The sequence below is a fragment of the Zosterops lateralis genome, assembly GCF_965231275.1.
Source record: "Zosterops lateralis genome assembly, chromosome: 7".
In the NCBI taxonomy this organism is placed as follows: domain Eukaryota; kingdom Metazoa; phylum Chordata; class Aves; order Passeriformes; family Zosteropidae; genus Zosterops; species Zosterops lateralis.
Window position 1 is genome coordinate 5377345 of NC_139767.1, and position 27100 is coordinate 5404444.

General features: G+C 39.0%; 1 protein-coding gene across 2 annotated transcripts in view; it reads right to left on the reverse strand.

Annotated features, from left to right (window-relative positions):
- DIP2A (disco interacting protein 2 homolog A) overlaps positions 1–27100 on the reverse strand; it is an 80148-nt gene that overhangs the window by 40312 nt on the left and 12736 nt on the right. For both annotated transcript variants that reach the window (XM_083864808.1, XM_083864807.1), the window contains exons 2-4: positions 15343–15414; positions 7257–7376; positions 966–1085 (exon numbers count right to left, since the gene is read on the reverse strand). In XM_083864808.1, the coding sequence (XP_083720934.1) occupies positions 966–1085; positions 7257–7376; positions 15343–15414 (312 nt within the window). The remainder of the gene's footprint in view (positions 1–965; positions 1086–7256; positions 7377–15342; positions 15415–27100) is intronic.

A 27100-nucleotide genomic window follows, 5' to 3' on the forward strand; every position in this document is an offset into this window, starting at 1 on the left:
ATATATAAGAACACAGAGGATTATTGTTTACTAACTAATTAAATACTTGGAGAACACACAAAAATAATATACTTAAGTGTGTGACTAGCAAACTAAAGTGGAATTCTCTTTAAATGGGAAGAACAGAAAGAATAAATATAGCTCAGAAAGCAGGAGGGCAGCATACCTGAACTCTTCTTTTAGAGAAGGGGCTTAAGAACTAGAAATGATGGAGAAGGGCAGTAGAAGTCAGTGTGCTTCTGCTCCTGGGCCACATTACAAAAGACACGTGCACATCCTCAAAACTAAACATCTTAGGAAATCCCTCTTCTTTGTATACAAGACATTAACCTGAAACCGCTTGGCTTGCTAGCACAATATCTTGTATGATTTTCTTAACCTCCAGAAAATTCACTGTGAGACAACAGAAGATCACTTTTTCCCCCTAAAAATTAAAGAAGGCATTCTGCCATAACCAATCTGAACAATTACAGCATATGATTTTCTGACTGTTTCAATCTGCTCACCACTGAATAGCTGAAACCATCTGATGAGTGCTCTGCAAATAATGCAGCAACTTAATGCTCTGGTATTTTTTTCAACTTTTAAAAGAAAAAACTTTCGCAATGTGAAATGAGGTATTTTCAGCTCTGACATGCTTGCCTAGATTGTCTCCTCTGAGTGAGCTATGATGTAAGAGAACATACTTAATGCATAACAGGGAACATGCTCACTCTATGACTGCTTTCATGTGGACTTTCAGCAGCTACACTCTCTCTAGATGAGACATTAAAAGCCATGAGAAAAAACATCACAGCATAAATCCAACCAAGGAAATACAGCCATGATATAGAACTTTAGTGCAACCTACTAACAACTTAGGACAGGGACACCTTCTGCTATCCCAGGCTGCCCTGTCCAACGTGGCTTTGGACATTTGCTGGGATGGGATGGCCACAGCTTGTCTATGTTCACTCAGCATGTACCTGGAGGGGTGTAAGTCTCTACTGAAGAGTGCACCAGGACAGAGCGTCTCTTCGAGGGCATGGGCATCTTCCTCTCTTTGTATTTCGCAAGTGCTGCTTGTACTGCTTCAGTGTGGACATCTAGGTGGAAAACAAACAAAAATGTTAGAATTTCAGTCAATCAGAAGGCCTGAATCAACACCACTGCCTCCAGCCCCAATCCAGTGCAGAAGCAATGATTTCCAAAGCTAAGGGAGAATATAAGCAGAGGCAAACTGATACATTTTCCACTTCATTTTTCATTAAATCAGCCTGAAAAGGCTCTATGAGCAGCATTTCAGAAACCTCCCCGAAATAAACACTGCAGTTACAGAGTACCCAGTACGTTAGTTTTGAACTATCAGTTATTTTCTTTTGGGGGGAAAAACTCAATGCAGATTCTGTAAATTTGCAACAGCATTTCACTCTTCATCATCAAAATTCAGGAAGGGAAAAGACGCACAAGTACATGCTTGAAGTTCTCACAAAACAATGCAAGTAATAAAAACCCAGAAAAAAAATAGACTAATGGACTCAATGATCTTAGAGGTATTTTCCAACTCTAACAAAATTCTGATTCTATATGAAGAATTAGGGAAAAGACACACAGAGCTTTCACTTTCCTGAAAGCAAAAATTACCCTAAGAGGCTCAAGGGCTATATTTTAACTTTTCTAATTTTTAAGCCAAAACTGAGATTAAAGAGGAGTTCAGTGTTCAATCAAGACCTCACTGCAGATAAAATTTAATGTATTCCAGTGATTTTTCAGCAGCTTTTTCTCTTTGACATTCACATTCCAATGGTGTCAAAAGCTAAAAATTATGCATGAAAAAAATTCATGAGAAGTGAGCAGATGTTGAGGAGGAATGAGGCAGACCAAAAATATACTTTGACTTACCACCTAAGACTCAAACTCATGAAAAGCACAATGCAGCATGTACATACTTAAACATAGTTACAATGGGCTTGTTGTGGTTTAGCAGTGGCATTCTCCAATTTAAAACACTTCAAGACAGGCACTGCTCACTCACTTCCCCCTCTCCTTCCTCTCCATGGTAGGATGGAGAGGAGAATTACTCAGAGGCACAAAAGGCAAAGATCGTGGGTTTAGATAAGAACAATTTACTGAAAAGAGCAATGAGATATGAAAACTAACAATAACAGCAAGACTAATGACAGAGGGTACAAAAAAGAATTGCTATTGCTCAGTGTGGCAACCTCTGTCAGTAGACAGAACCCGAATCAGAACAGAGCCCAGAAGTGAGTATATGATTATGCATTGGGCTGACATTTCTTCTGCATGGAAATTGCTGTGCAAGGTTTTCAGGATTTAACTATTCAATTTGAAAGAAAATATATGTTCTTTTGGTAACTATCCATTTATGCTTTTGCTGCAATGCAAGTATGTAACAGGTAGACAAATCTGAAGGTATGAAACTATTTGTAGGTATGTAAATGTGTATGACAGACATATACTTACACAACATATAATATACAATGCAATGTAATTACTCTATCCATGTACCTGCAGGGATTTACCCTGGGGATGACTACAGGTAAAATGCTGTATTTTACAGTGCCTTTTTTTTTTGTTTTGTTCTGTTTGTTTTGTTTAAAAAGTACGTTTCTGTACTAGTCCTGAAGGCCCTTTGGTCATGCTCAGCACAAGGCCCTTCCTAAGGAACTTGCCCTTCAGTCTGGCCAGATGGATTCCCAAAATCCCAAGAAACTCTGAGCATATGGCCCCAGACACCAACCAGTTCTTCACAGTAATAATGTCACTTTTCAGGCTGTAGCTCCCCACAGATAACCTGTTCACAGCAGTGTTTAAAATATGTATACATGCAAATATGATCCCACCTGTGTGTTCCTACAAGACTCAGGAATGTACTAAGTAGATGCTTATCTCAAAGAAGAGCTTTTTGTGCAACCAGCATGGGAGGTTCAAAGATGATGTTGTTATGGGAGAAAAATATTAAGATGGAAAAAGGAAAAAAAAAAATCAGTAAAATCTCTATCCTTTAATACAGTGCTTTTTTTTGTCCTGGGCCCCCTGTCAGATTTTCACTGCTGTCCTTCACACCAAGGACTTAATAATAGATGTTCCATACATTAAAATTTCCCCTTTTCTGATGTCTGCCTTCCTCCTTCTCCATTCCCACAGCTAGGCTTTTTGTCAAGCCTTGGTTTCTCCTGATCCTTAGTTTTAGGTGTAATGTCCACCAATGAAGTTTATTCCCATAGAAAACCAGAAGCAAACCTTTTCTGTCCCCGAATTCCAGAAAGTTTAAGCAGGATTCAACATCAGTTAAAGGCTGTTTTTGCAGCCTTAAAAGTAGGGGCAAAATGGCCATTCTGCAGGAGACATCTCCCAGTCAAAACCAAGCTGGCATGTTTCTACAAAGAGAGTGCAACTGTGAGATGCACTCACTTCCACCATCCCTACATCTACATACAATTTAAAAGACATTTTTGTTACATTAACACCTCATAGGGAGCAGGGGAACATTAATTGTTTTTCTGCAGAAAAGGTCTTCCAAACAGCAAAGTAACACATAACATTTGTAGTCTGCCTATAAATACATTAAGTCATTAAATAATGTGGCAGGTAAAGAAATGAAAGCATTCTTAGACAGCTGTGCATTTGGGGAATGGAAAGGTCTGGTTGGAGGCAAGGGTGTGCTGGGGCTTCTGAACAAAGCAGAGCAGGGCAGGTCATAACATCACACAGATTTGTGGGAGCAAGCATGGGAACTACTTTTTATTCCATTTCCAGAGGGCAAAATCACCACCACCTCCTCCTCTAGTCCTAACTCCCACCCCAAAACCTGGAACAGACTAAATCAACTGATAAAAATGCAACCAGGAGACAGACAGGATGAATTTTAATTCTGTTCCATGTTTTATTTTTACAGCCCCAATTGAACTCATCATTCCCTCTATACTCATTAAGATCTATTCCTGGCTTGAAATCTTTCTTATAATATCTTGTCCTTGGACATCAGCTGAGTAGGAACATCCTCTCTCATCCAAATCAATGAAGTAATTGCTTTCACCTCCCTGGAACACTTTGTTCCTATTCCACTTTTGCTTTAAGAGCTTTCCTACATGATGAAACACATTTCAATAAAAGAAGTAAAAGGAATGAAATTATTTTAAAGAAGCAGAATGTTTAGGGTACAAAAATTCATAAATTTGTATAAATTAAATTTTAGCTGGATATTGGAATTGCAAAAAGAAACTCTCTACCACTGGCTGTTACTTTAATTCTTCAACATTTACTGTGAAAGTGATTCACCATGAACTGTGGAGTTCAGTTTTCTTCAGGGAATTAAACACTCATAATCAAACCAAATGTGTCACGTTTTTGAGAAAAGGGATCACAAATGCTCAACGGTGATCACTGGAAGTGATGAACAGGAAGCCCAGCATTTCATTAACACAAAGAATATATGCACCAAAGTGAGGGTAAAAAAAAATACGCTACCATCCAAAAGCAGAAGAAAAAGCCTTGGAGAAGTATTTCTAAGCTTCTGCACTTTATTAAGGTGCAAGCAACCATCAACAATTAATAACTTACTATAAACATTTTCCCCTTCTGCTGTAGTAAACCACACAATCTTCTCTCCTGTTCTTTGCACCTATTCTCATTTTCTTTCTTTCCACGTATCCTTAAGAAAGGTTAAGGGAGGAAAACTAAAATAGTTTGTGGACTATAAATCACCTAAACTCTGAGAGCTCCTAAAACTGTCCAGCTATTAGAAGACCATTTTTCTTTCCCATTTGTAGCCTCTGCTCATTTATCAGCCTCTGATTCTTGTCCCTGCCTTGGGCACAGAAGGAAGACTTTCTATAGTCAGTCAAAGAAAAAAAATGACATTTATAGGCTGACCAGCATCCCTGCTGCTCATGGATTTCAAAATAACCATCAGGTAAAGCAATAAACACTATCCAGGTGGGATGGGGAGAGGACCAGGAAGAAGGTAAAATCTATGGGATGAGATATGAACAATAGTATCTGAAGAAAATAAAAATGTAATAATAAAAAAAATAATAGACTTAGAGCAAAAATAATACAGTATGAGCATTATTCTCATTGTAAATCCAAAACACTGTACTGTACTAACTATTAAGAAGAAAATTAACATTATTCCAGCTGAAGCCTGGACAGCAGGCTTGTATTTATCAATAATATTCACCGTTGGAATTTTTTGGATAATATTTACTGTTTGAAGACAAATATATGGGGATGATAAAAACATACAGTTCATTTAAATACACAACTCTTCCGTGAAACTATAAAGAAAAGTGCTTACAGAGAGTAAATGACAGATTAATTGTATAAAAAGACAAAATTGTTTCACTTCCTTGCTTATTTTAAGTAATTTACGTTGATGGTTCTAAAGTACCTATAATTGCTCCAGAAAGAGATCCTGTTCTAGGAAAAGCTGTATTCTCCCCTCATCAGCTACTCTTGAAAAAGACACAGGAGAACTGAGGAGATTTGAAGAAAGGAAAACAAGAAATGAAAACGGGAAGGAAAGAAAAAAAGAAGAAATAACACACCCTCCCCTCCCCATAACAGCCTAAAGAATAAGTCAGGTGTGAGATTGAGGGAAGGAGGCTGAAGCTGGTGATCCCTCACAACAAAGTGTGTCAGCACACAGGGAAGTTAAAAAAGGCAACAATATCTATGTCTTGATGAGATAAACCAATCACTAAAGCAGTAAATCTGAAAAATATTTTTAACTACAGAGGAAAAAGGGGAATAGATATTGGCATCGGAAAGCCATATCTACATTTCTTTGCACTGAGCTAAGTAAGTTTAACCTAAACCAAGTCAAGCAAAACTGTCTATTTGGTTTTGGTATCATCTGAGCACATTAAGCCTTGTCATATATCACCAATGGGAGAAAGAAATCAAATTATGTGTGTTGCAACTAAGAACTTCCTAAATTTCCAACTAAAGAACTTGTTCCAGGCAGAAATATTTAATGAAAAATTAGTTTGGGGAGCAGTGATAGGAAACCACAGAAGGACACAGCAGTCCCCAGCAAGGATCACCTCCCAAAGATTTCCTGCTGTGGTTGTGCTCTTCTTGCATATTTTTATTTGTTAGTTTAACAATGGCACATCTTGCTCTTTTTTCTGTAATATAATTTTCTATAACATATTTCTATAATTTAATAATTATTTTAAAATATTTTTAAACAAGTCATTTAGCTAATTACAACACTATGCAATATTCCCTGGCATTCAGAAGTTTCTTCTCTGTGTAGCTGAATACGGCCATCTTTCCCAGGGGTCTGTATATACCTGCAGAATATTTAAGAAGTCTCATTCATCATTCAATTAGCTCTAAGGAATGTACGAGGCACATCTGCTCCAACTCTGGAGGTTTTTACATATCAGCAGGGCAAGTAGGATGCAACAACCACTCTGCCCAAGCAGTGGCAGGACAAGGTGACCCAAACCCAGCCTCCTGTTGAGGATGTGCAGTGCATGCAATCACTTGCACTGCTCATCCCCAATCCCAAGATGTGGAATTATCCTGGACAACAAACAGAAAAATAGCCAGCTACAAGGCCAAAAGTATTTAGGAGAGAATGTTTTCCAAACACCTGTTTTTCCTCACTATTGTGACAAGGAATTTCACAGGGAAATGGTGCACTTCAACCACCTGAAAAGTAACAATGGGAACAGGATGCAATGAGAATATCAGTATTTTCACACGGTTTTCCAAAACAGGTTTGACACTGTGGTGTCCATTTAAAACGAAGTAAAATATCCATTGTGATATTTCCCTTTTTTGTGCACTTGTTTTAAACCAGGAAATATTTGAAAGAAAGCTACAATAAATATATAACCTTGTTTTAACAAAATAACCCAAACAAGCAAGCAAAAAAATCCTCCAAATTCACCCACTGCAGTCTTGAAAATTTTTGAGTAACTGTTCTATAGACTGGGAACTCAATTTGTTTTCTCAGCAAAAACTGAGAGCATGGTAAAACTGAAAAAAATGTTGAGCATGGTAAACTTCATAACAAGAAACACAACAGAAAACAGGTCTACAGTCTCTTTCCCTTGCATTTCCTCCAGGCCGGATTCAAACAAAACCACTCACGTATCAAAACAAAAAGATACTTGAAAGACATTAATTATCTCTTTTCTTCCAAGGCACTCCCAGCTTTGTGTGGAGGTGCAGGTACCATTTTACAGGTGTACTTTCCCTCTCAGGACACGTGATGCCTCAGCTGTATCTCTGTCCCTTACCGGATCGGAAGCGCTCGTCCCTGGAGTTGGTGGATCGGGATTTCTGCTGTTTGGACACGCCAGCAGTGGCTTGGGAAGAGCCTGGGACTCTGTTCTCTGCTTGCAGGGATGGATCCACACCTGAAACACAACTTATTTTAGTACAAACTCAGCTTTGCACATATAGTATCTGTTCCCCATATCTACCTTTTTTCACTACCCTCCACACTTACAAGTTCAGCTGGTGCAGGACAGTACCTTTAAATAGGGCCCATCTTCTACCTGCATTTTAATCCAATTTAAACAATACCCATTTAACAGAGCAATACTCAGAAGATTCACATTTTACAAAAATGCTGCAATTCTCTAATAAAACCTTTGCAGATATTAAGGCAGAATTACTGTCAGCTTCAGCTGTGTACAAGCTCCTGCTGCGATCGAGGTTGTCTGAGTGCTTCATGTACTCCTGAAATGATGACAGATCTTCCCAGCCCCACACAAGGTAACAAAAATAAGAGGAACTGAACCATTCTCTGGCTGTTTGCTCTGCACCTTATTAGAACAGGGCTCTAGATAACCCAGAGCAGTTGCTTATGTTTAGGCTGGCTAATATTCAGGAAGATGAATCTCAATTTTACACTGTAGCACAACGGGAATAAAGAATGAAAGGGATGAACAGTAACCATTAAATATTCACTACCACTTCCCAATTCCCGAAATGAGGAGGCTCTCTGCTGCCTCTTGATCCATCAAGGACTAGATAAATTTGGACTAGGAACTTCCATTTGCAATTTTATTATACATCCACGCTATAAAATGTAATGTAAAAATTCCAATGCAGCTGGAGAGTTTTTTGCACAACCCTAACATAAATTTAGCTTAGTGCTGTGTTTTACCAGAAACTTCCCTTAGCCATGTAACACCTGTTGCATCGAGTTCACTATTTACTCAGCCCCTATACCACACAGGGCTGAATATATCTTTCATTTCAGTCCTTCCTTCTGAGCTTCTGCTTTCCTCCTGCCTCCAATTCTTCTGAAAACAACACATTTTGGAAACAAAGTATTTTGAAAACCACTCTTCCAAAATGTAAATATTTACCAAAAGCAGCTCTCACTGAACTGAAGACATCATTCCAGAGGAATCTGGGGCAGTTCCTTTGCAAGGAAAGATCTTACTTTAACAAGTAAGAAAAGGTTCCTTTCTGTCTCATGGGGTTTCTGCTCCCTTTGTTACAAAATGAGTATCAGGAAAGAAATTGGCAATTACTAACAAATCTAGGAATTACAAGACAATTTTATGAAGGCCTTTCAGTAAGATATAGTCTTTACATCAGGAGTATAATTGGATTAAGTATCCCATTTCTACCACAACTGATGAAAAAGAACTTTCAAATACTGTATTTAAATATTTAAACACAGGGAAAGTGCTATATCATCTTCATGACAAGATAAACTACTATATACCAGCTTCCTTAGGTATCTGTTAAGACCTCTGGATGGATGCACTCCATAATCCCTTTCCCATCCCCTTTGCAGCTAACAGTGAACACCTTTGGATGTTGAAGAGGCAACCTTGAGCTAGATACGGGTTCAGGGAGGGGTCTGAGGGAAAAATGAGCCTAAATAATAATAAAAAAGGAATATTTAATAATTCATGCAGATCTAAGTTGTAAGAAATTAGTCCGACTCCAGAGATATGCTCCTCTTTTACAATTTGTGATAAAGAACAAACACATTCTCACCTAATTTTTCCTGTTTTCCAAAAGTAAAGCTTTCTAAGCAGATGACAGAATATCTAACATCAAGTGCATTCCCCAATGGGATAAACTGAGCCAGCCCAGCAAAGAAACCAAAGTGTCCTCAATGGAGCAGAACAAAATGTGTATTTACCAATATGCAGACATAGTACTCCTTGAAACACTTAAACAGAATTCTGTTTGTAAGAGAAAAACAAATGGAGTCTGCCAATTGAACTGATTCAACAGATCTGATAGTCAGAGCAGTGAAAACCCTGCAGAATTCTATCCCACATTTCACTTGAACACAACTTTTCCATAACCACAGGTCAACAGTCCAGGGGGATTTGTTGATCTGGAAACAATAAAGAAGAACTTTAGATTTTGTTAAAAAGATCGAGGCAAGTCATCTCCTTAAGCCTGAGCCAAGCATATAGATAACATGGTAACTACAATGGTACAAAAGAGAGCAAGCAGCTGGGCTGGGAGGCTCCCTCAACTAAGACTACTTAAGAAATGTTCAGGAAACAGCATATCTGCATCATTTTTGTGTGATCTTGTCAAAAGAGGCCTTGCGTGAAAAAGAGAGCAAAAGAAAACCAGAACTTTTTTTTGATGTGCCATTTCTTTTCCTCCAGGAGAGCTGTTAATTGTAAGCAGAAAAAGGGATTAATGTTCTTCCCAATTCCTTACTCTTCCCATTTGCAGTCTTGCAGTAACTACAGAGCCTTGAAATCAGGACTTGTAAGAGCCTCTTTTCCACTCTGTGATCCACTGTGGGAGGAAAATAATCAGGAAAATGAGCTGACTGGTATAACCCATGAGCAGATGACAACCTGCATGTGGGATGTCCTGAGTGACGTGCAGCCTGAGCACTGCTGCTTGGCCACACCAATTCTGGGGGCAGGAGGAGCAGGGAAGAATGAAGGACCACACAAAATGCATGACCAACTCCAAAACTAGAACACTCTCCTCCTCTCAAGAATCAGATTTTTGTGGATCAGAGTTATTGTGATGAATAACTCATGTATGTATCAGTGAATCTCAGAAGTTCCTGTTAAATTAGAATAAGGCATGAAATCCTTGGCACTGTTAGAAACCACAACTCAGTTCCTTCAGATTAAGACTCCCTTCTTGCTTTCTCAAAGTAGGTTTTCATATCACAGTGCAAAAATACTAACAATGAATCTGAAAAATGTCACCTTTTGGTAAAAATAGTAAGACAGTGCATCTGACTCTCAGGCTACATAACCATGTGCTGGTAAAATGCTGTTCCACAAGCTTGGTGAGCTTGTTCATTTATTCTCCTCCTATGCAAATCACTCCCTTAGCCTTCAGCAAAAGCAGATGGGTAATTAGGCTAAGTCTCCCCACTCACACCAACACCTTCACAGAAAAGACAAATACTAAAGGCACTTGATCCACTATCACTGTGTTTTCTCCATTTTTAACTTGCCCAAAGCTGGTAAGAATGAAGTCACCTTAAAGAGGCTGTTTGCTCCAACTAACTGAACAATTTGCTTCTACAGGATGAAATTAAAATTAATATTTGAATGATTCCTGTATTTGTCCATCCACAAGCACTGGAAAATCAAGACTAATATTGGCATTTCCAACAATTTTCATTTATGCAAGCAAAAATGATTTTACTATAAGAGTAGAGAAGAGCTGCCAGGACAAGGAAGATTCTCTGCTGGCATCACTGGGGAGGATGCACAGCTAAAGACATCAGGTAGGTAGAGATCATATTTTCAAAACAGAATGTATTAAAGAGCTCTGTAGAGAGGAGAGGAGAAGAGGGAAGCCAAAGAAGAAACTGCAGACTCTTTGTACATTATCAAATCTTTCTGCAGCTATTGAACTGGGTCTGGAAATAAGAAAGGAACAAATGACAGCAGCCAGGTTCAAAGTGTGAAAAGAAAGGAAAAGGCATATGACAAGGCAGAAAATACAAAAAGTGGAGGTCAGGCTCTGAGGCAGTTACTGAGTATCCAGTCCTCACTCGAGTTCACAGTAAAACATTTTCATCCTTTACTGTCATATCCCATCTCAGAACATACTACCTGCTGTACACACTTTTTTTGTCTTCAAGGTGTTCATACCTTCCAGATCTAAGGGTAAACATTTACCCAATGTAATTTATTACCCAGAATAAAGTATTAGAAATTCAAGAGATTAATAATAACAAAAGGCATTGCACAAATGCATTATGTTTGACAGTATTCCATGATTCTGTAACATTTTCCTCTACTCAAGGAAGTAAATTCCAGCTCATAAGCTTCCACTTGAAGTCTATGAAACCACTTGAAGGGCATCAACATTTTCCATTCAAGGAAGCATGAAACAGCAGCAAAGAATACAAAAGCATAAAAAGACACTTGTTATAAATTCAATGAAAAACAAATACAAGTCAGGATTTGGATCCAATTCAGAGAATGCAAACACTGACTAAACCATCTCAATGAAAATACCCACAAGCAAGAGACATACATTTAGACACTATGACAGACTGGTAAGCAGAACACCTACAAGGCATTAGCTAGAGCTTTAATTTCTCAAAATAACAGTCCATTTTAAGCAGCAGTTCAGGAGGTTCTTCACAAGCAGCCCAGCACTCCTAATGCAAAAGTATGTGCACTAAATTGCAAAGGCACAGGAATAGCAATCTCTTGATATTTTGAGAAACTGTGAGCAATGAAGCTATAAACTGCTTTTTCAACTAGCCCATTACACATTACATTTTCACATACCTCATTTAAACTAAGTACACCAAGATGCAGCCAAATTAGTCCATTAAAATTTGGACATGCTTTGATCATAGCCATTATAACTATAGTATAAAGTGGGAATTTTAACTCCATAGCACCAAGAAAGGTACTTATATGTTTTTCCTTTAAATTATAAGAAATTATGAAGCCTTTGTAGACTCCAAGACACTAGAGAAAGTTGCACATTCCTTCAAAATGGAACTACAGATACTAAGTGCTAAAGGGCCATGTAAAACTCATCCCACTCTAATTGAAAGAGAGGCTGATTTGTAGGTACTTCTTACTCAGAAAGATGTAAAAACAAAAATCACAGTTACACAGAATTACAGAGCAACTCAGGTTGGATGGACCTTGAAGATCACCTGGTCCAGCCAGGAACAGAATGCATATGTACTCCTGGTAGCAGCAGAAACATTTTTCAGAGACATAAAACTATGAAAGTGTAAGAAAAATAGAAGTATGGGACATGCCAGCCTCAATCGAAATTAGAGGAGGTTTCATCATCATTTTCCCTTAACATGAAAATTTGAAAATGGTTAATATTTCAATTTTGCTGGAGCAGAAATGCTAAGGAAGAAAAGAGAAAAAAATAGTCAAGAAAATAATTTTAGAGTGGAATCACTCTGACCACTTCTCCTCACCAGAGGAGAAATGAAGCCACTCACCAAGGTGTTTATTTAGCACTAACTAAATCCAGTGTAATTATTTCCAGGGACTGCTCTGTAAAGCAGCACCAGGACATTAACTGCAATTGCAACCTCATTTACACAGCCAAAGAGGCAACTTGAAAATAACCAGTACCACTGTAAAAAGATCAGTAAGAAATCAGGATAATCAGGACACAACCATCACAAGGCAGCAGTTTTATTGAGGTGTTAGAAAGGAAACTTAAGACCATCACCTGCCCATCAGGACAGGATATTCACTGTAAATGCTGCTTATTTTATTGTGTAATTTCTGAATGTTTTTACACCACATCCAAAATCACCCTCTGCCATGTATCTGATGTTATCCATCACTCAGAAGCTTCACCATGCAGCATGCCAGGTTGCCTACAGATATAATTAATTATTTCCTGAGAGTTTTATCTGTAATTTGCATGCAGAGGTTGACTGAGGAAGCCAATTACTGACTGTTTAATTTTACTTCATTAAAATAATTAATTACTCTTTAATACTTGCTATTACTCAACACTTGTTTTTGATTTTGCACAGTGCACTTGGTTGGATCAGTGAAAAATAACGCATTCTAGTTATTATTTCCATATAACTACACAGTTTTATGGTTCCTAAGCAAAATCTTTACATTTTCACTAACTCTTCATCATTGCAGATTTAGAATTTTGGAATACAAAATAATCTACAGGAATGAGACTGTTGACTCACAAAGTGTTCTGCTTAATTTTCCTGTTAATTGAAAATGTGCTTTGCAGCCACTTCTGTCTTCTCCTGCTCACCAAGGCCTCTGTGGGGCTGTTTAACACTGTCTGGGCAATGATTTGGCTCCCCACAGATTCAGCCACACAGTGCAACAGAAGACAGCTCAATCCATCTTACATGGTATTGAGAGAGAAGGAGTTCGCACATATCAGTTTGTAGGTGGCAGTTGATAAGGTGCAACAGGGAAAGTTAAACTTCCAGAACTCAAACCTATGGCCATGCAAATACACTTTTAAGACAAAAAGCTGTAGAAAGATATGATTTAGTGGTCCTGGGGATGTCAAATCACAGAGCGAGAACTCAACAAATGTAAAATGCTGACACATTCATCAATCTGCAAAAACTTGATGGATACTGAACCCTATGAATCCTATCAAGAATGCTGCAATTAAATTGTTAATGATAAAAAATTTCTGCAGGCTCAAAGCCTTTGGGACTCCCACACACTATTCAGAGCCATGCTGAAGCTGTGTCAATTAGGCAAATTTCAAGTTAGAACTGGGTTAATAGAACATATGTCAGGAAACTGAAACAGGCAGCTAGCTTCATGTTTTAAGCAAATTTTATCTTTTTGCCAGAGCATCATTCTTTGTGCTAAGAGGCAGAGAGTCTATTCATTTTTTTTAGCATATTAAAGCTAGCTTCCTGTCAGCTTAATGATAAACTAGGCAGAAGTGGTAGAAAAAGATCAGGTAATCTGGTGGTTCTTAGAAAATGTGGTATCAAGCAAGTAGGACAAACCACAGGATTTGCTGACTCATTAAACTACTGCTTAAGGCGATTAGGGAAAATACAGCTGAACAAGGAGAAAAATCTTTAAGCAGCTGAAAATCTAAACTTACTTTAACAACCATGGCAGACAAAGTACTGGAGTTGTCTAAGCTATGCTTGAGAGCACTTGAATATTTGTGCAAACAGCCTTTTGATAGCTGAGAAGGAAAAAATATAAAGGCAACCCCACTGTCAATAGAAAGGAGTGAAGGCAGAGTAAATCAAGTAAATCAAAGGTGATGAGAGATTAAAACATGAGTTTCTAGGAGACAACATGCGTGACAGAATATTTCTAGTAATTGTAAATCCTCAGTCAAAATCCATACCTCATCTGGTCTCAGGATCTTTAACTAAGCTGAGTTAGGGGACTATTTTGAACAGAATTTTGAACAGAAAACTGAGACAGTTCTTTCCAGAAAAACGGTGTAAGGAGGAGAAGCTGTGGCACGTGAGGCTAGAACTTGCTGCTGACTGTCAAAGCCATCCTAAAAATTCAAACTGCTTCATTGCAAAAAACAGGCATTTTACAGACATGTAGGTTCTGCTTAGCCTACAGAGATTACAAATTTGCTAAGGGAAATCCATCTATTCTTAAAAAAAACCCAAACCCAAATAAAAACCAAAACCACAAAAAAGAAACCTTTGCTAAGAACCCCCATGATGAAACACCAGATTACATTCTGACTGCTCAACACTGTCTCAGTTTACAGTGTCTCATTATTGCTTCCACTCACCTTGGTTTTCATCTCATTTTCCCTAATCTTAAAATCTGTCAAGCTATGGAAAATTGGGGGGATTACAGAACACTAAAGCTCAGTAGCAGCATAACAGCCCTAACCTCGAGTGATTTCAGTATCCAAGTATAAAAATAAATTTTTAAAAAGTCGGGCACTTAGGTTTTTGCTGTGGACAATGAAGGCTGACAATAACCAGCTTCAGAAGTAATGGTTTATAATAAATAAGTCAATACTTTGAAGAAACGGGGGGTGAGAATGGGGTAAGATACAGGGCAAATGTAAAAAACAGCACATTAAAGCATGAGAGTGAGGACTATTAAGTATTTTCATCTAATGAAAGCAGCCAATTTGTTTTCAGCAATAACTTTACTCATTCCTAAAGTTATCTTAAAGTCTCAGACACAGTTGTCAAACTGAAGTTTGCTGACAAAAATGTTACCATTTAACATTTCATATCAAACTATAAAAATAAATATTTCAGGCTTTTTCCTTGCTCTGCACTTCTCTGTGACAGTCATTTCCCACTGCTGGTTAGATGCCATATCAAACAGTATATATTTCATCATATAATTCATCCAGTGTATTTAGTGAAAACTTTTCTATTTTATATTTAGAGATTTGGCACAAAGGTGTAACTTCCATGCAGTTTCTCACCTTGAATTAGTGGTATGTACCGTGCTAACAGCTTTGCCCTCTTCTTTTCATATCCTTTCTGAGTGATGTCCCCTAAAGAAAAGAAGAAATAAATACATGTTGTTTGGAAATTCTACATTTAAGTCTTTGCATCAAGCACATTCTGTCAGCAATATATTGGTGAAAGAGTTTAGCAAAGCAAACTGTGCAGAGGAAAAAACCAACAATAAAAAAAGGCATCAATTACATATTTTTATATATATGGATCCAGCCTACCTCTGGCCAAGTAGAACCCCTTTTACTCAGTCAGATTTTCCACAGAAGAGCTCTTACTCTGTATTTTTACATAATTCTCAAGTACTTTTCTTAATCCATAAGGACTGTGTTTAATTTTTTGCTTAATATTCTTCATTTCCTCAAATATCTGCCTCACCCCTATACCAGAGAACATTACTAGCCCAAAGTCATCTCATTTTGCCATCCCCAACCTCCATCTAAGTGAATATGCATCATTTAAAGCTATTGATGCTCTCCCAAAACAAGCAATAGGAGTTCAAAGACATTGTTCAAAACAGGTAAGAAAAACAAATGCACATCCTGGAGTGCTTCAATCATTGCAGGTATTTCAAACTACAATCTGTCAGTTTTTCTTCATAAATCCATGTGAATATTTTATATATAAAATTTGGACATAAGACAAAAATTACCATTTTTGTTGAGCAGAAAGAAAAATTAGCAGAAGAAATATACAGAAATATAATTTTATGTATATACAGTATTATTATATCAAAATAAGATTCAAATCAAGCTAAAACAAAGCACCACAAATGCCCAAGCAGATCTGTCTGCCAGGGAATAGGTGGTCAAAATGACAAACTATACTTTTTATGAAAAAAGGAAAAGGACATCAGAAGAGATGCATCATTTTCAATTATGGAAGAAAAAAAGAACCCAATTTAATAGACAGTAAGAAGAACAGTTTTTCTTAAACCAGAAGTAATTTGGAAGACGAAAACTCAGCAAATTCTTTAAGGATCAAAACTGTACTTTACACAAAAGTGCTGCACTGTAAGCTCAGTGAAGACACCAATTCTCACAGCTTCACATATGCTCCACATAATCCTTACCCCAGCCCTGTGCACAGCTCAGGCTCTGCAGGTACGACTCCAGTGCACAGGTAAGCCATGGAGGCACTGATCAAAAGGCAGCATTGAAGAGAGACTCCTATTCAAACCAGAGTACTGCACACACTGGCATCGTGCTGCACCTGGAAATTCTTTGATTTTGCTGGAATGCTGACCTGAAGGACTTTCCTTGGATGAGGTTAAGCAAAGGATGAAGTGAGAAGCATCTCTGTCTCCTTCTGCAGTGCTGTGGCAGGTCGGGCTGTGCTGCCCAGCCAAGCTGGGCTTTGTTCCTTTCTCCACAGCCTGGGGGTGGGGCTCTCCCTGACAACTGTTCCCCCATTGCCCCCAGAGCCTCGGGGGGATTCACCCATCATATGGGGTTTTTGTGATCCCTCATTTCTTCCAAAAAGAGCCACTTTGCCACATCTGGTACACTGGGGCCACAGCTGCTGTCATTTAGCCTCACTTTCTCCCCAGTTAATGGATTACACAAAAGCAATCTGAGGTTCCTTGGCCTCAGCATAAAGCCAGACACTGGGCTGAGCTGTTAGAGCTCTGTTGGGAAGAGATCTTTACTTGAAATATCTGAAGTATCGTAAAATATATATAATAAAATATGTCAGAGGTGCCAACAAAATTAATCTAGACGGAGATGAAAGTGTTAGCATTTCTTAAATTGATCTATAAAAATACATTCTTCATTAGTGCACACAAGAATCTGTTATGTAGTCACCCTGATTTTCCCAGGCATGGTTCTATTCCACCATGTTAGTAGTAGACCTAAAAGAATCTTAACACCAAATTCACTAAACAGAACTGAGAATGGATGTGTGAGAGCCTGGCACCTGCTAAAGACAGGGAAATGGCTCCTGGTCCCCAGTTTGCAGAGGTCAAGAGCAGAAACATTTCTAAATGAGCTGACTGTACAATAAATAGGATGAACCTAATCAGCTGGATCAGCTCTGCAAGATGAAACCTTTAAGAACTGCACTGCTTGGCCACTGGTGAGCACAGTCACAATCCCAGGTGTGTCACCCTGACTGCAGAAACCTGTGCCAGTTCCTTCAGGATAAACTCAAGGGCACGAACATTGGTTTGTGCCTGCAGAGGTGGCTCCTGGCTGGTTTGGAAAGGCAGGCAAGTTGCCAGTCTAAAACATAACTCACACCTCATCTGTAGAAGTATTGAAAGCATATCCCCCATGTTTCTGGGATAGGCTGTCACTGTATTTGAAAAGCTGGTGGAGGTGGAACAATCAATTCAGAAGACATCATTGCTAATTCTATGTCCTAAACAACCTTTTCAAAAAAATCCCTGAAGATGAACCAAAGATCAAAGCACAAATCCTTTAAGATAAACTACAGAAACATTGGAAAAGATGGGAGAAAGTTAAGGAACAATGGCAGAAATTAAACAGTCTAGAGAAAACTGGAAGTGGTTTGGGACATATTTTCTCCATATGCACACCTGTGAGCTTCAAGCTGGGACACACACAGGTGTGCCACCAAAAGATTCTGACTGTGACAGTTCACAATCATGTTTATTTAACCCACAAGCTTTTGTCACCACCTAAATCTGGGAACCAGAACAACTCCTCCAAACCTACTACTAGTACCCATTCCAAGATGTGGTTACATGGTACATGTTCTCCCAGAACTACACTTGTATAAATCAGGCAAAAGTCAAATTGATAACAGGCAATAAGGAACTAAAAGATGAAAATCATTACTTGCAATCAAAGAAAGCTTTGGATTTCCAAACTATACAGCAGCCAACACTTGCTGCCATCCCTGAGATATGGGCTCTGGTGTGTCTGTGCCTACCACATCTGGTAGGTCGACTGATACCTTAATTTAGTTTGCATATGATGAGCTAAGTGAAGTGTGAAAACATCTTGATTGGAATCTTTCATGTTACAGGAATCTCTTTAAAATGGAAATGACATCTGATCATTTCATATGGTGATGCATTTGACTAAGCCATTAGAAATTCTATTTCAAAGATCCTATTTGGAACATCCTGAGAGCATCACGATGCCTCTGAAGCAGCATTAGATGTTTAGCACGACTTCACTGAAAATGTATGTCACTGGTAATTCTTAATTTGCAGCAGGACTTGCATCCCTTTCAGGGAATTTAAGTTATCAAAGTACAAAACTTGTCTGATGTAAAAGCAGCAGCACGGAGATACACAACTATATAAATGCAGAATTTCATTAAACCTTTGCACATACAACAGAATCACTGAAACATCAAGTTCTAGACACTAGGCAAATACTGACTATCTAATTATATGTATCTTAATGATAGAAAGGGAAGGAATTTGACCAATATGTTAATAGCAGAAGGTCTTCCACTCTGTCCACAATTACAGAGTGGGACTGTATTTTACAACACCATTAATTGCCTAATAAATTACAGAAGGAATTATCAAAACTAATAAACTTAGTTTGATCATGCCATTAGGAATTTTGCAATTGGCAAAGCAATCCAAAGTAACGTTTAGAATTAGAAAATTTGAAAATCAGAAATAGAATAAAACTAGAGAATTAAATTAGAAATAGAATAGAATTAGAAAATTCTATTCTGATACATTTACATATCACCTTTTCCACCTCTTTTCCACCTTGAAGTTTTAAATCAGTTGCAGGACAACTGCAACTTGTATTTCACAGCTTTAAAAAGCCAAGGTGGGTGAATCCTGCAGATCAGAGAGGATGTGCACAGTCAGTGCATTCCAGGTTATTCTGTTCCATGCAATCCATACTTGTGAACTGCATGTGTACGTAGGGAGAAGAGAGAGCTGCTCCTTCTAAATTCTGGAGCTGCCTGCCTTAAAGGCTTATTTGCTTCATCTGCCAGGAGTCAGCATTTGACAGTGCAAAAGAAGGTTAAATAACCGGATCACAAAAGCAGCCTTAGCAGCAGTTTCTAGGCTCAGTTAAGCCAAATTAATGAATTGTTCTTCCACTGCTGCAGCAAATCCTTAAGCTTGGTCCACAGGGAGACAGGAAAAGCTCCAGCTCCAACACTTCCCTTTTATGCTGTCGGAGCTCCCTGCAGAACAGACACAGACTGACAGATGCCAGCTCTGTGTACACCTGTGGGTGAACAACATCTATCACAAGAGGTACCACTTCAGTTCTCATTATGATGGAGATCAGAGACGTTGACATCCCCCTTTAAAAGGCTGAGGAAAGCTACACACATGGGGAGGAAGGAATGGGAATCCTCTGGCCCATAGGGAATGTACTGTCTGCTTCGACAAAAGCCAGCAAAAGGAGTTGGAAAAAAACAGCCTATGAGTGGTCAGGCAGATCAATGGACAGGATCTTTAAACTTCCAAGCCAACAATTAAGGCCTGAAGTTTACTTATACAAATAACTCTGACACAGTTATTTTGGTAAGATTCCAAAGCAAAAAGCTTTAGAAAGAATGCTGTATGGATGCAATGTGTTGCCCATCAGGAAAATGCTATTTCAAAACAATCAAAATCCCAGTGTACTATAGAAATGAAAACACTCAAGAGTTTCAGTTTGTCACTTCCTAGATACATCAAGGATAAAATATCAAGGTAGAATAACTGTCTGGCACGTAGTAACCAAGCAGTATAATGAATGAGGCCAGAAATAATTGCCTGAACCAAATCATTCTATAGTATCCCCAAAAACTGCCTCCAAAGATGCAAATCTAGAAACAACCAGGTATGTGGGAATCATAAAGAAAAGCCTTTTTTAAGTCTCTTTTCCTTTCTACAGCTTTTCCTTTCACATCCTTCAAAGACTCATTATATAAGGCATATTGATTAATTAACACAATAAAGATACTTCAGACTATTAAACTGGTATGAAGCTTTATTTTTATGGTGTGTTTTTGGATGTCAGCAACATTGATTTTTATTTTTTTTCCCTCCTTCCACCAATATGCAAGAAGTTACCCTATCAGCCACAGATATTTTACAGGAAAGAATTTCATACTTACTACTTGCAAAAAGCTCATATTCAAACTTTGGTAGAAACCACAAAGATCACAGCAAAGGTGCCATTTAGGCATGATGCACCACACTAAAGACTGAGGCAGACTGATTCAAAAATCCATGACCATGGAAATATCCAACTCATTTATGAGACCATGAACATCATTTAAAAACCCACCAGCAAACCTCAAAACACCCAAACAGCAGCACAACACTCAAAATTCATCAAGCATGTTAAAAACATATAATGAGAAGGTTTGTAACCTGCAGTGTCTACTCCATACACAAGTTATTTCAATTTGTGAACTATGACATTTTTCAATGGATTTCTAGGTCTTGGTTTCAGATTTGATTAGTTCCCTGACACGTCATGGCCATGCCCTCACATGCACTGTAAAGCCATGATTTTAGAGAAAAGATTTACAGTTAATCTTGAAATAACTGGGGTGAGGGGGGGTGGCTACTGGGCAAAATTTTATGGTGAATGCAGACACTGTGACTTCTTAAAATAAGACACTGGCATATTAAGAAAAAAACCAAAACTTCATCAGTATTCATGGTAAAGCTACATAAATAACATAATACAACGTAATTTTACTAAGAAATCAGACCTCACTAATATATTGGGTGCACATAAGTCATCTGACATGATCACAAAGAATCAGATGAATGATTCAGAGATCCTGGCTAAACTACAGAATGATAAACTGGGAAAAAAAAAAAAGAAAAAAAAAAAAAAAGAAACCAGCTGAATTATTCACAGAAGGAGGCAGCAAAGCAAGCCAGCTGGTGCACACAGACATCCTCTCATGGCAGGGAAAAAAAACCATCAATCCCTATTAGGACCAGAACAGTTCAGTGCCTGCACACTTAGGAAGCCCCAGCATGGGTCCCTGTGGTGGCTAAACTTATGTACAATTTATTCCAGTTGTGACACTACTTATTAAGTGTGTTTTCTGATGAAATGGAGCTCTCCCTGAACAGCATGAACCAAACGTTGGCAACAAAATGATGACTGGGGAGGTTGGAGCAGATGACCCACCGTGGTCCCTTCCAACCTGGCCCATTCTGTGATTTCTGTGCCTTCTGCCAACTGCACCTTGTTCCCTGTTCGGCTGCCCCCAGCCAGCACCTGTTTGAGGTTGAACATAACATGCTGATCTCAGGCTGCTGCCAAGGCAGGGGCTCTGCAGCACCGTTTTCTATGAAGTAAGGTTTGTTAAAACCTTATTTGTGAAATGAATCTTTATCACAACAAAGTACTCAACACAAGAATCATTTTTGATTTGCTGCTTAAGAACAAAGACGTAAGGGAGGAAAGGTGAACCAACTCCAGCACATACCAAACATGTTTCCAGAATGTCCCATGCAGTGATACCCATAATCAAAGGGCTGAAAAATCCTCTTTTGCAGTAAGATAACCTTACCAACATTAATGATGATCTGGAAGAGACAGGTTGGCACACCTTAAGTCACTTATTCTTCCTTACCACTTCTGCCTAATCTTTGCAATTGCTGTCTCCCAAAATATGCATATGGATTCTGTCCTGCATCTTTTGATCCTGCATCCATGTATTTGATGGCATTACCCCTAAATGTTCTTACCAAGCTACTTGGTTATTTACCTTTACTAATCTTCCTGTAAGATACAAAGTATTTGATTGTCAATTGCATGAGAAATATAAAGTGCCTTTAACAGGACCAAACCTGAGAAATCTACTAAAAATGCTGCCATTTGGGAGGTGGTCACATTTATAGAATCAGAGAATGGTTTGGACAGAAGGGACCTTAAAGCTCATCTAGTTTCAATACCCTTCTATGGTCAGGCACACCTTACAATAAACCAGGTAATTAACTATCATTTATAGTTATTATATAATGAGTGTTATAATACCCACAATATTATCAAAGCATTATAACTTACAATTATGATGATATAATTAATATAATTTATAATTCCCTTGTTAAGGTCGTATCATTAAACTGCTTTTCAATTCATTCATAGTGACTTCTTACCTTTCCAGCTTCTCACTATCACATCACTAACTCCAATATCTCTATTTTTTTCCCAGGATTCCTCCAGGGGAGTTATTCACAGATTTTGGTCCATCCAAAAAGCTCTATTCTCAAGTGCTCCCTATTCACACACACCGACCTCCTCCTGTCCTAGGATATGCTCATCTATTTCCTGCCAAATTACGCCTCTGGTTTTCTGGTGGCCAATTTCTTACTTTTCTGAGCCTGGGAAACAGACAGGAGACAGAAAAATACCAATAAATTATGCAGAAAATCTGTACTAGAACAACTATGAATGTCAGACAGGCAGCTCACTTTAGGTTTTCCTTTTCTTTCTCTCACATGCGACCTCTCCATGTCCACACCACAGAGATCATTTGAGGGCTCAGCTCAAATCTGGTGTGCAGCTTTGGCACAGTCATTAATGCCTGTGCTGTTGAAAGGTCACTTAAATGTGCTGAAAACTATGAGCCACATCATGAGGGTGGCTGAGGAGGAGTGCAGCAGCAGAACTGAGAGAAACAGAGGCAGGAAGGCAAAAGGTGCAGATGCACGAGGCAGGATGGGAAGAGAGGGACCAGGCAATGGGAAGAGAGGGACTTGCTTCCTTTTGGATGCCCCAAAAACAACCCATTCTGCACCAGGCCCCTCAAAAACCCACAACATTACAAAGCTCCAATTAAACAAAAAGTTTCAATAAAACCTAGTTTCATGGAAGCAACGAAACACCAAAGTTCTTCCACTTGACACCAAACAGCTCTGCTTTCTTCAGGCTTTTCCATTACAAGCAGCTTTTACCACCAGAGCTCCTTAACGCTGAGCACTATTAAGTAACTACAAATCATTTAATCACTTGGAATCTCTTTATTAAAATAAAAAGATTGCAAGCAATTCCCTTAAAACAATATTAATCTATGAACTTTGGAAAGTTCACGTATTTGATGCCCCAATGGTACAAAAAACCCACCAACGCAGTGCTACTCAGTACTAACACACCACACTCAGTGTCCAGAATGCAAACTCAGACAAACTATTACAAATACTGGCATGCAAAAATATCAGATTGAAGCTTATCCATTCAGCCCAACAAAGACCCTTGCGTGCAAGTCCTGGGAAAATCTACATGACTACATTTATTTTTCAACAATACCCGTGACTCATCAGGACACTGAAGAGACATTGTTCAATAAATAGAATATTGAATAGGTATCTGTTTTGTTTCTTAATTATTTTGCCAAAAGGCTTCAGAATGCAGGAGCTCATGGACAGGAAGGTCATGGATGAAGGCACATACTGGTGGTACCTGTGACGGAGAAGTCACCACCTGTTTCAACTTTTTCATCCTAAACCAGAAAATCTGTACTTCTTCATGCTCAAAACAGTCTAATTCAGACATGTCACATTATAAAAAGCAACCTAATCCTAAATTCAGATCTAGGCTGAGTGTAGATTTATTTCAAATCTCCTCCAAGATCACCAGCAGCACCTCTTGCTGGTGTTGAAACCTGGTAAGGCAGCAACCACCTGTTGGATGCTTGGGACTGAATGTAGGACAGAAAGCTGGACCACCCAAGGCCTTCAAAACCAAACCAAGCCAAAAAAAACCCAAACCCAAAAAAACCTAAACCCAAGAAGAAATGCTACTGTTCACGTGGAAGTCAGTACCTTCAAAGATCTGCTTTCACTTTGTATAAAACTGCATTAAATTAGTTTCAAGATACATGCAGAATCAAGCAAGCTACTGTTAAGGTGGTTTTCACTCAATCTCCTGCATTTAAATTGAGGCAACTGGAATACAAAAGTCTCCACACAAGGAACTCATTAGCAATGAAAGTGAGCTCAAAGCAACAGGTTTTGACACTTATCTCCAACTTATCTCAGCACCACTGACGTTATCCTCTCAAATGCTGTGATACAGAAGCACTTTCTCAAGATGATTGAAAGGTGTTGTTAAAAAAGCAGCACACTAAACTGCAGTGGTTTATTATTTATTATTAAAAAATTAATTAGACATTAAAATGGCCAGAGCTGCTTCAGCAAACCTGTGAGTTTCAAGGGATTATGCTAAAGGGCTGCTGGCTTTTTCCATCTCTTATGGCAGTGACTGTTTCAATTACCAAGACTTAGACAATTTCTGTGATAAGTGGAATATACCAGCATTTTTTAAACTGACACCTCACACCATGTTTAAATGGTTTGAATAATTGGTTTAAACATTCCTGAGACAGAGCCACTCTTGTTTAGGCATCTACATTACTTTAGACTGGCACGAAGAACTCCCTCCATTGCTAACACAGAACATGCAGATACTCTTAGAGTTAAGGATTTCAAACAGCTGCAATCAGTCCTTTCATTTTAACTAATGATCAGAAGACACTTTAATTGCCTTGCTGCATTTCATAAACAGCCGTGAATTTTAAAACAATTAAATTCCTGTTAATCTAATATGTAGAAGCTGTTGATGTGACCTGTACAAATGCTGTTTCACTTTCTCTGCCCCTTTCATCTAGACAAGGTTTCTCAAGTTCCCCAGTCTTCTCTCTCCCTAGTCTTGATTAAGACCAGGAAATTTAAAAAAAAAAAAAAAAAATCACTTCTCTACCATGACTTTTATTAATTAATGAGCATTTTGATTTTTATTCCTGGAAATTCTCCAGCTGTCTGGCAAGAGAGCTCTAAAACTATCAATTTATATACATATATACACACATATACATACCTACACACACACACACACACATCTGTATGTATTTGAACAAAATTTTCCTTTTAGTAATGCAACTCCTTTCCCAAGAAAACTGTCTTGGCATGCCATTATTAACAGCTCTATACTTCAGCCAAAATTCTGCAATTTTAGACTTTCCAATACCTCCAAACTGCAGAGCTTTTCAGATTTTTTTATGTGTCTTCTTAGGATGTGCCTTGGTCTTATGAAAACCACTGAATCCCTGTAATCCTATATTCTCTACAGCTGCATGGCTAAATTCTCCAGTGCTTCAGAAATTAGACATTTCTCCAGAAGTTTAGCTTCTCTTAGGACCAAAGTTATTCTAGTTTTCCTTAATTATCTCGTCAACTTTTCCAGTGTACTTGATTTAACCCATAAACCATGAGTTTAAAACACTCTAAACCTGACACAAGTGGATAATAATTAAAAATTCTTATACATTTCTATTTGATGCTCAAGTGCTCTTTAAACAGCTTGACTGATTTATTCACATATTTAGAAAGCAATTTTAGTTCCCAAATTCTGAAAGATACTTAAAAAATTTAAAATTTGAAAGCTTTTACAGTTGCTACAGTTCCTTCTCCCCAAGATTCTAGAAAGAGGCCTGTTGGGGGTTAGGATTCTTCTTCTTGTTTCTTTCTCTTATGGAATTTTTTCCATATTTTTTCCCATATGTTGCCAGGAGACAATAATGACTGGGCACTTAGGAGGGACAAAAAAATGGCCAAGCTCAGGGGAGGAGAGCACTTGGCTGCACTCCTCTTGTCTGAGGGTTTCTCTTGGAGCAGTGGAGATATCTCGAGAATTGGGCTGGGAAAAATGGGGCTGGGGCAGCTCCTGGCTCTCTTTTGTTCTCTCAGCATTTGGAGAGGAGGGAAGCTGAGGTTGCTGTGAGGAGAGTTTGTCACCACTGCGGGGTTCTGTCTCCTGCTGCCTTTCTCCTACCGTGAGTGGAGCTCTGCTCGTGAGAGCATCGCTGCACTGGGACATTATTAACACCTGGACTCACCAAAGAGGGGATCCTTCATCTGCTCAGGTGCCTCAGGGGAAACCCCAGGACCCTGAGCCCCTTTCCTGCCCAAGGGAGCCTCTCTCTGTCTGCTGTGTGAGGGGGCTGGGCTGCTCCTGCCCAACCCCGCCATTTCTTCGCCACCGCTCTGGGGTTTTGTGCTACACTGTAGCCCTGCACCCCTGCGCTGCCGGGATGTCCTGTGGTTCCTGCTACAGCTGTGGAGTTTGTGCTGTGCTTTGTTTGCCACTCCGGGGTGAGCCCGCCCTGCCCTGCAGGCTCTGCCCCGGCCCTGCTGCAGCCCCCGTTCCCCCCAGCCCGGCCGCCATGGCCGCCCTCCCCTCAGGGCCGGGCACAGCGCCCCCTGCCGGCGCGGGGCAGTCACCGCCCCGCCCTGCCCGGAGCCCGCAGCGCCCCTGGCGGCCCCGAGCGGAACTGCACCGGGGGGTTCTGCTCTCTTTGTTTGCCTTTTCATACATAGAGATATATATATACATATACTAGTAAAGAACTGCTATTCCTTTTCCCACATCTTTGCCTGAAAGCCCCTTAATTTCAAAGTTATAATAACTTGGAGGGAGAGGACCATATTTTCCATTCCAAAGGAGGTTCCCACTTTCCTTAGCAGACACCTGTCTTTTAAATCAAGGCACCCCCAGAAGAATACAAAGAAAAAAACAAAGAAATTCTCAAGAAATCCTACATGTCAAGCTAATACAACATCCCTAAAAAAATTTTCCAAATTGCTGCAGTTGGGAAAGAAAAAGAAGCAATTTCAAAGTCAATAATTCTGCATGCAGATTTTCCTTAGGATCCTGCTGTTACTTTCTCTGTTGTGAGCAAAAAAAATTTCACTACGAAAGCCACCAGTAAAGCCCCTTCCTGCAAAAGCTGGAAATCAGCAATGTTATTAACATGGTATCA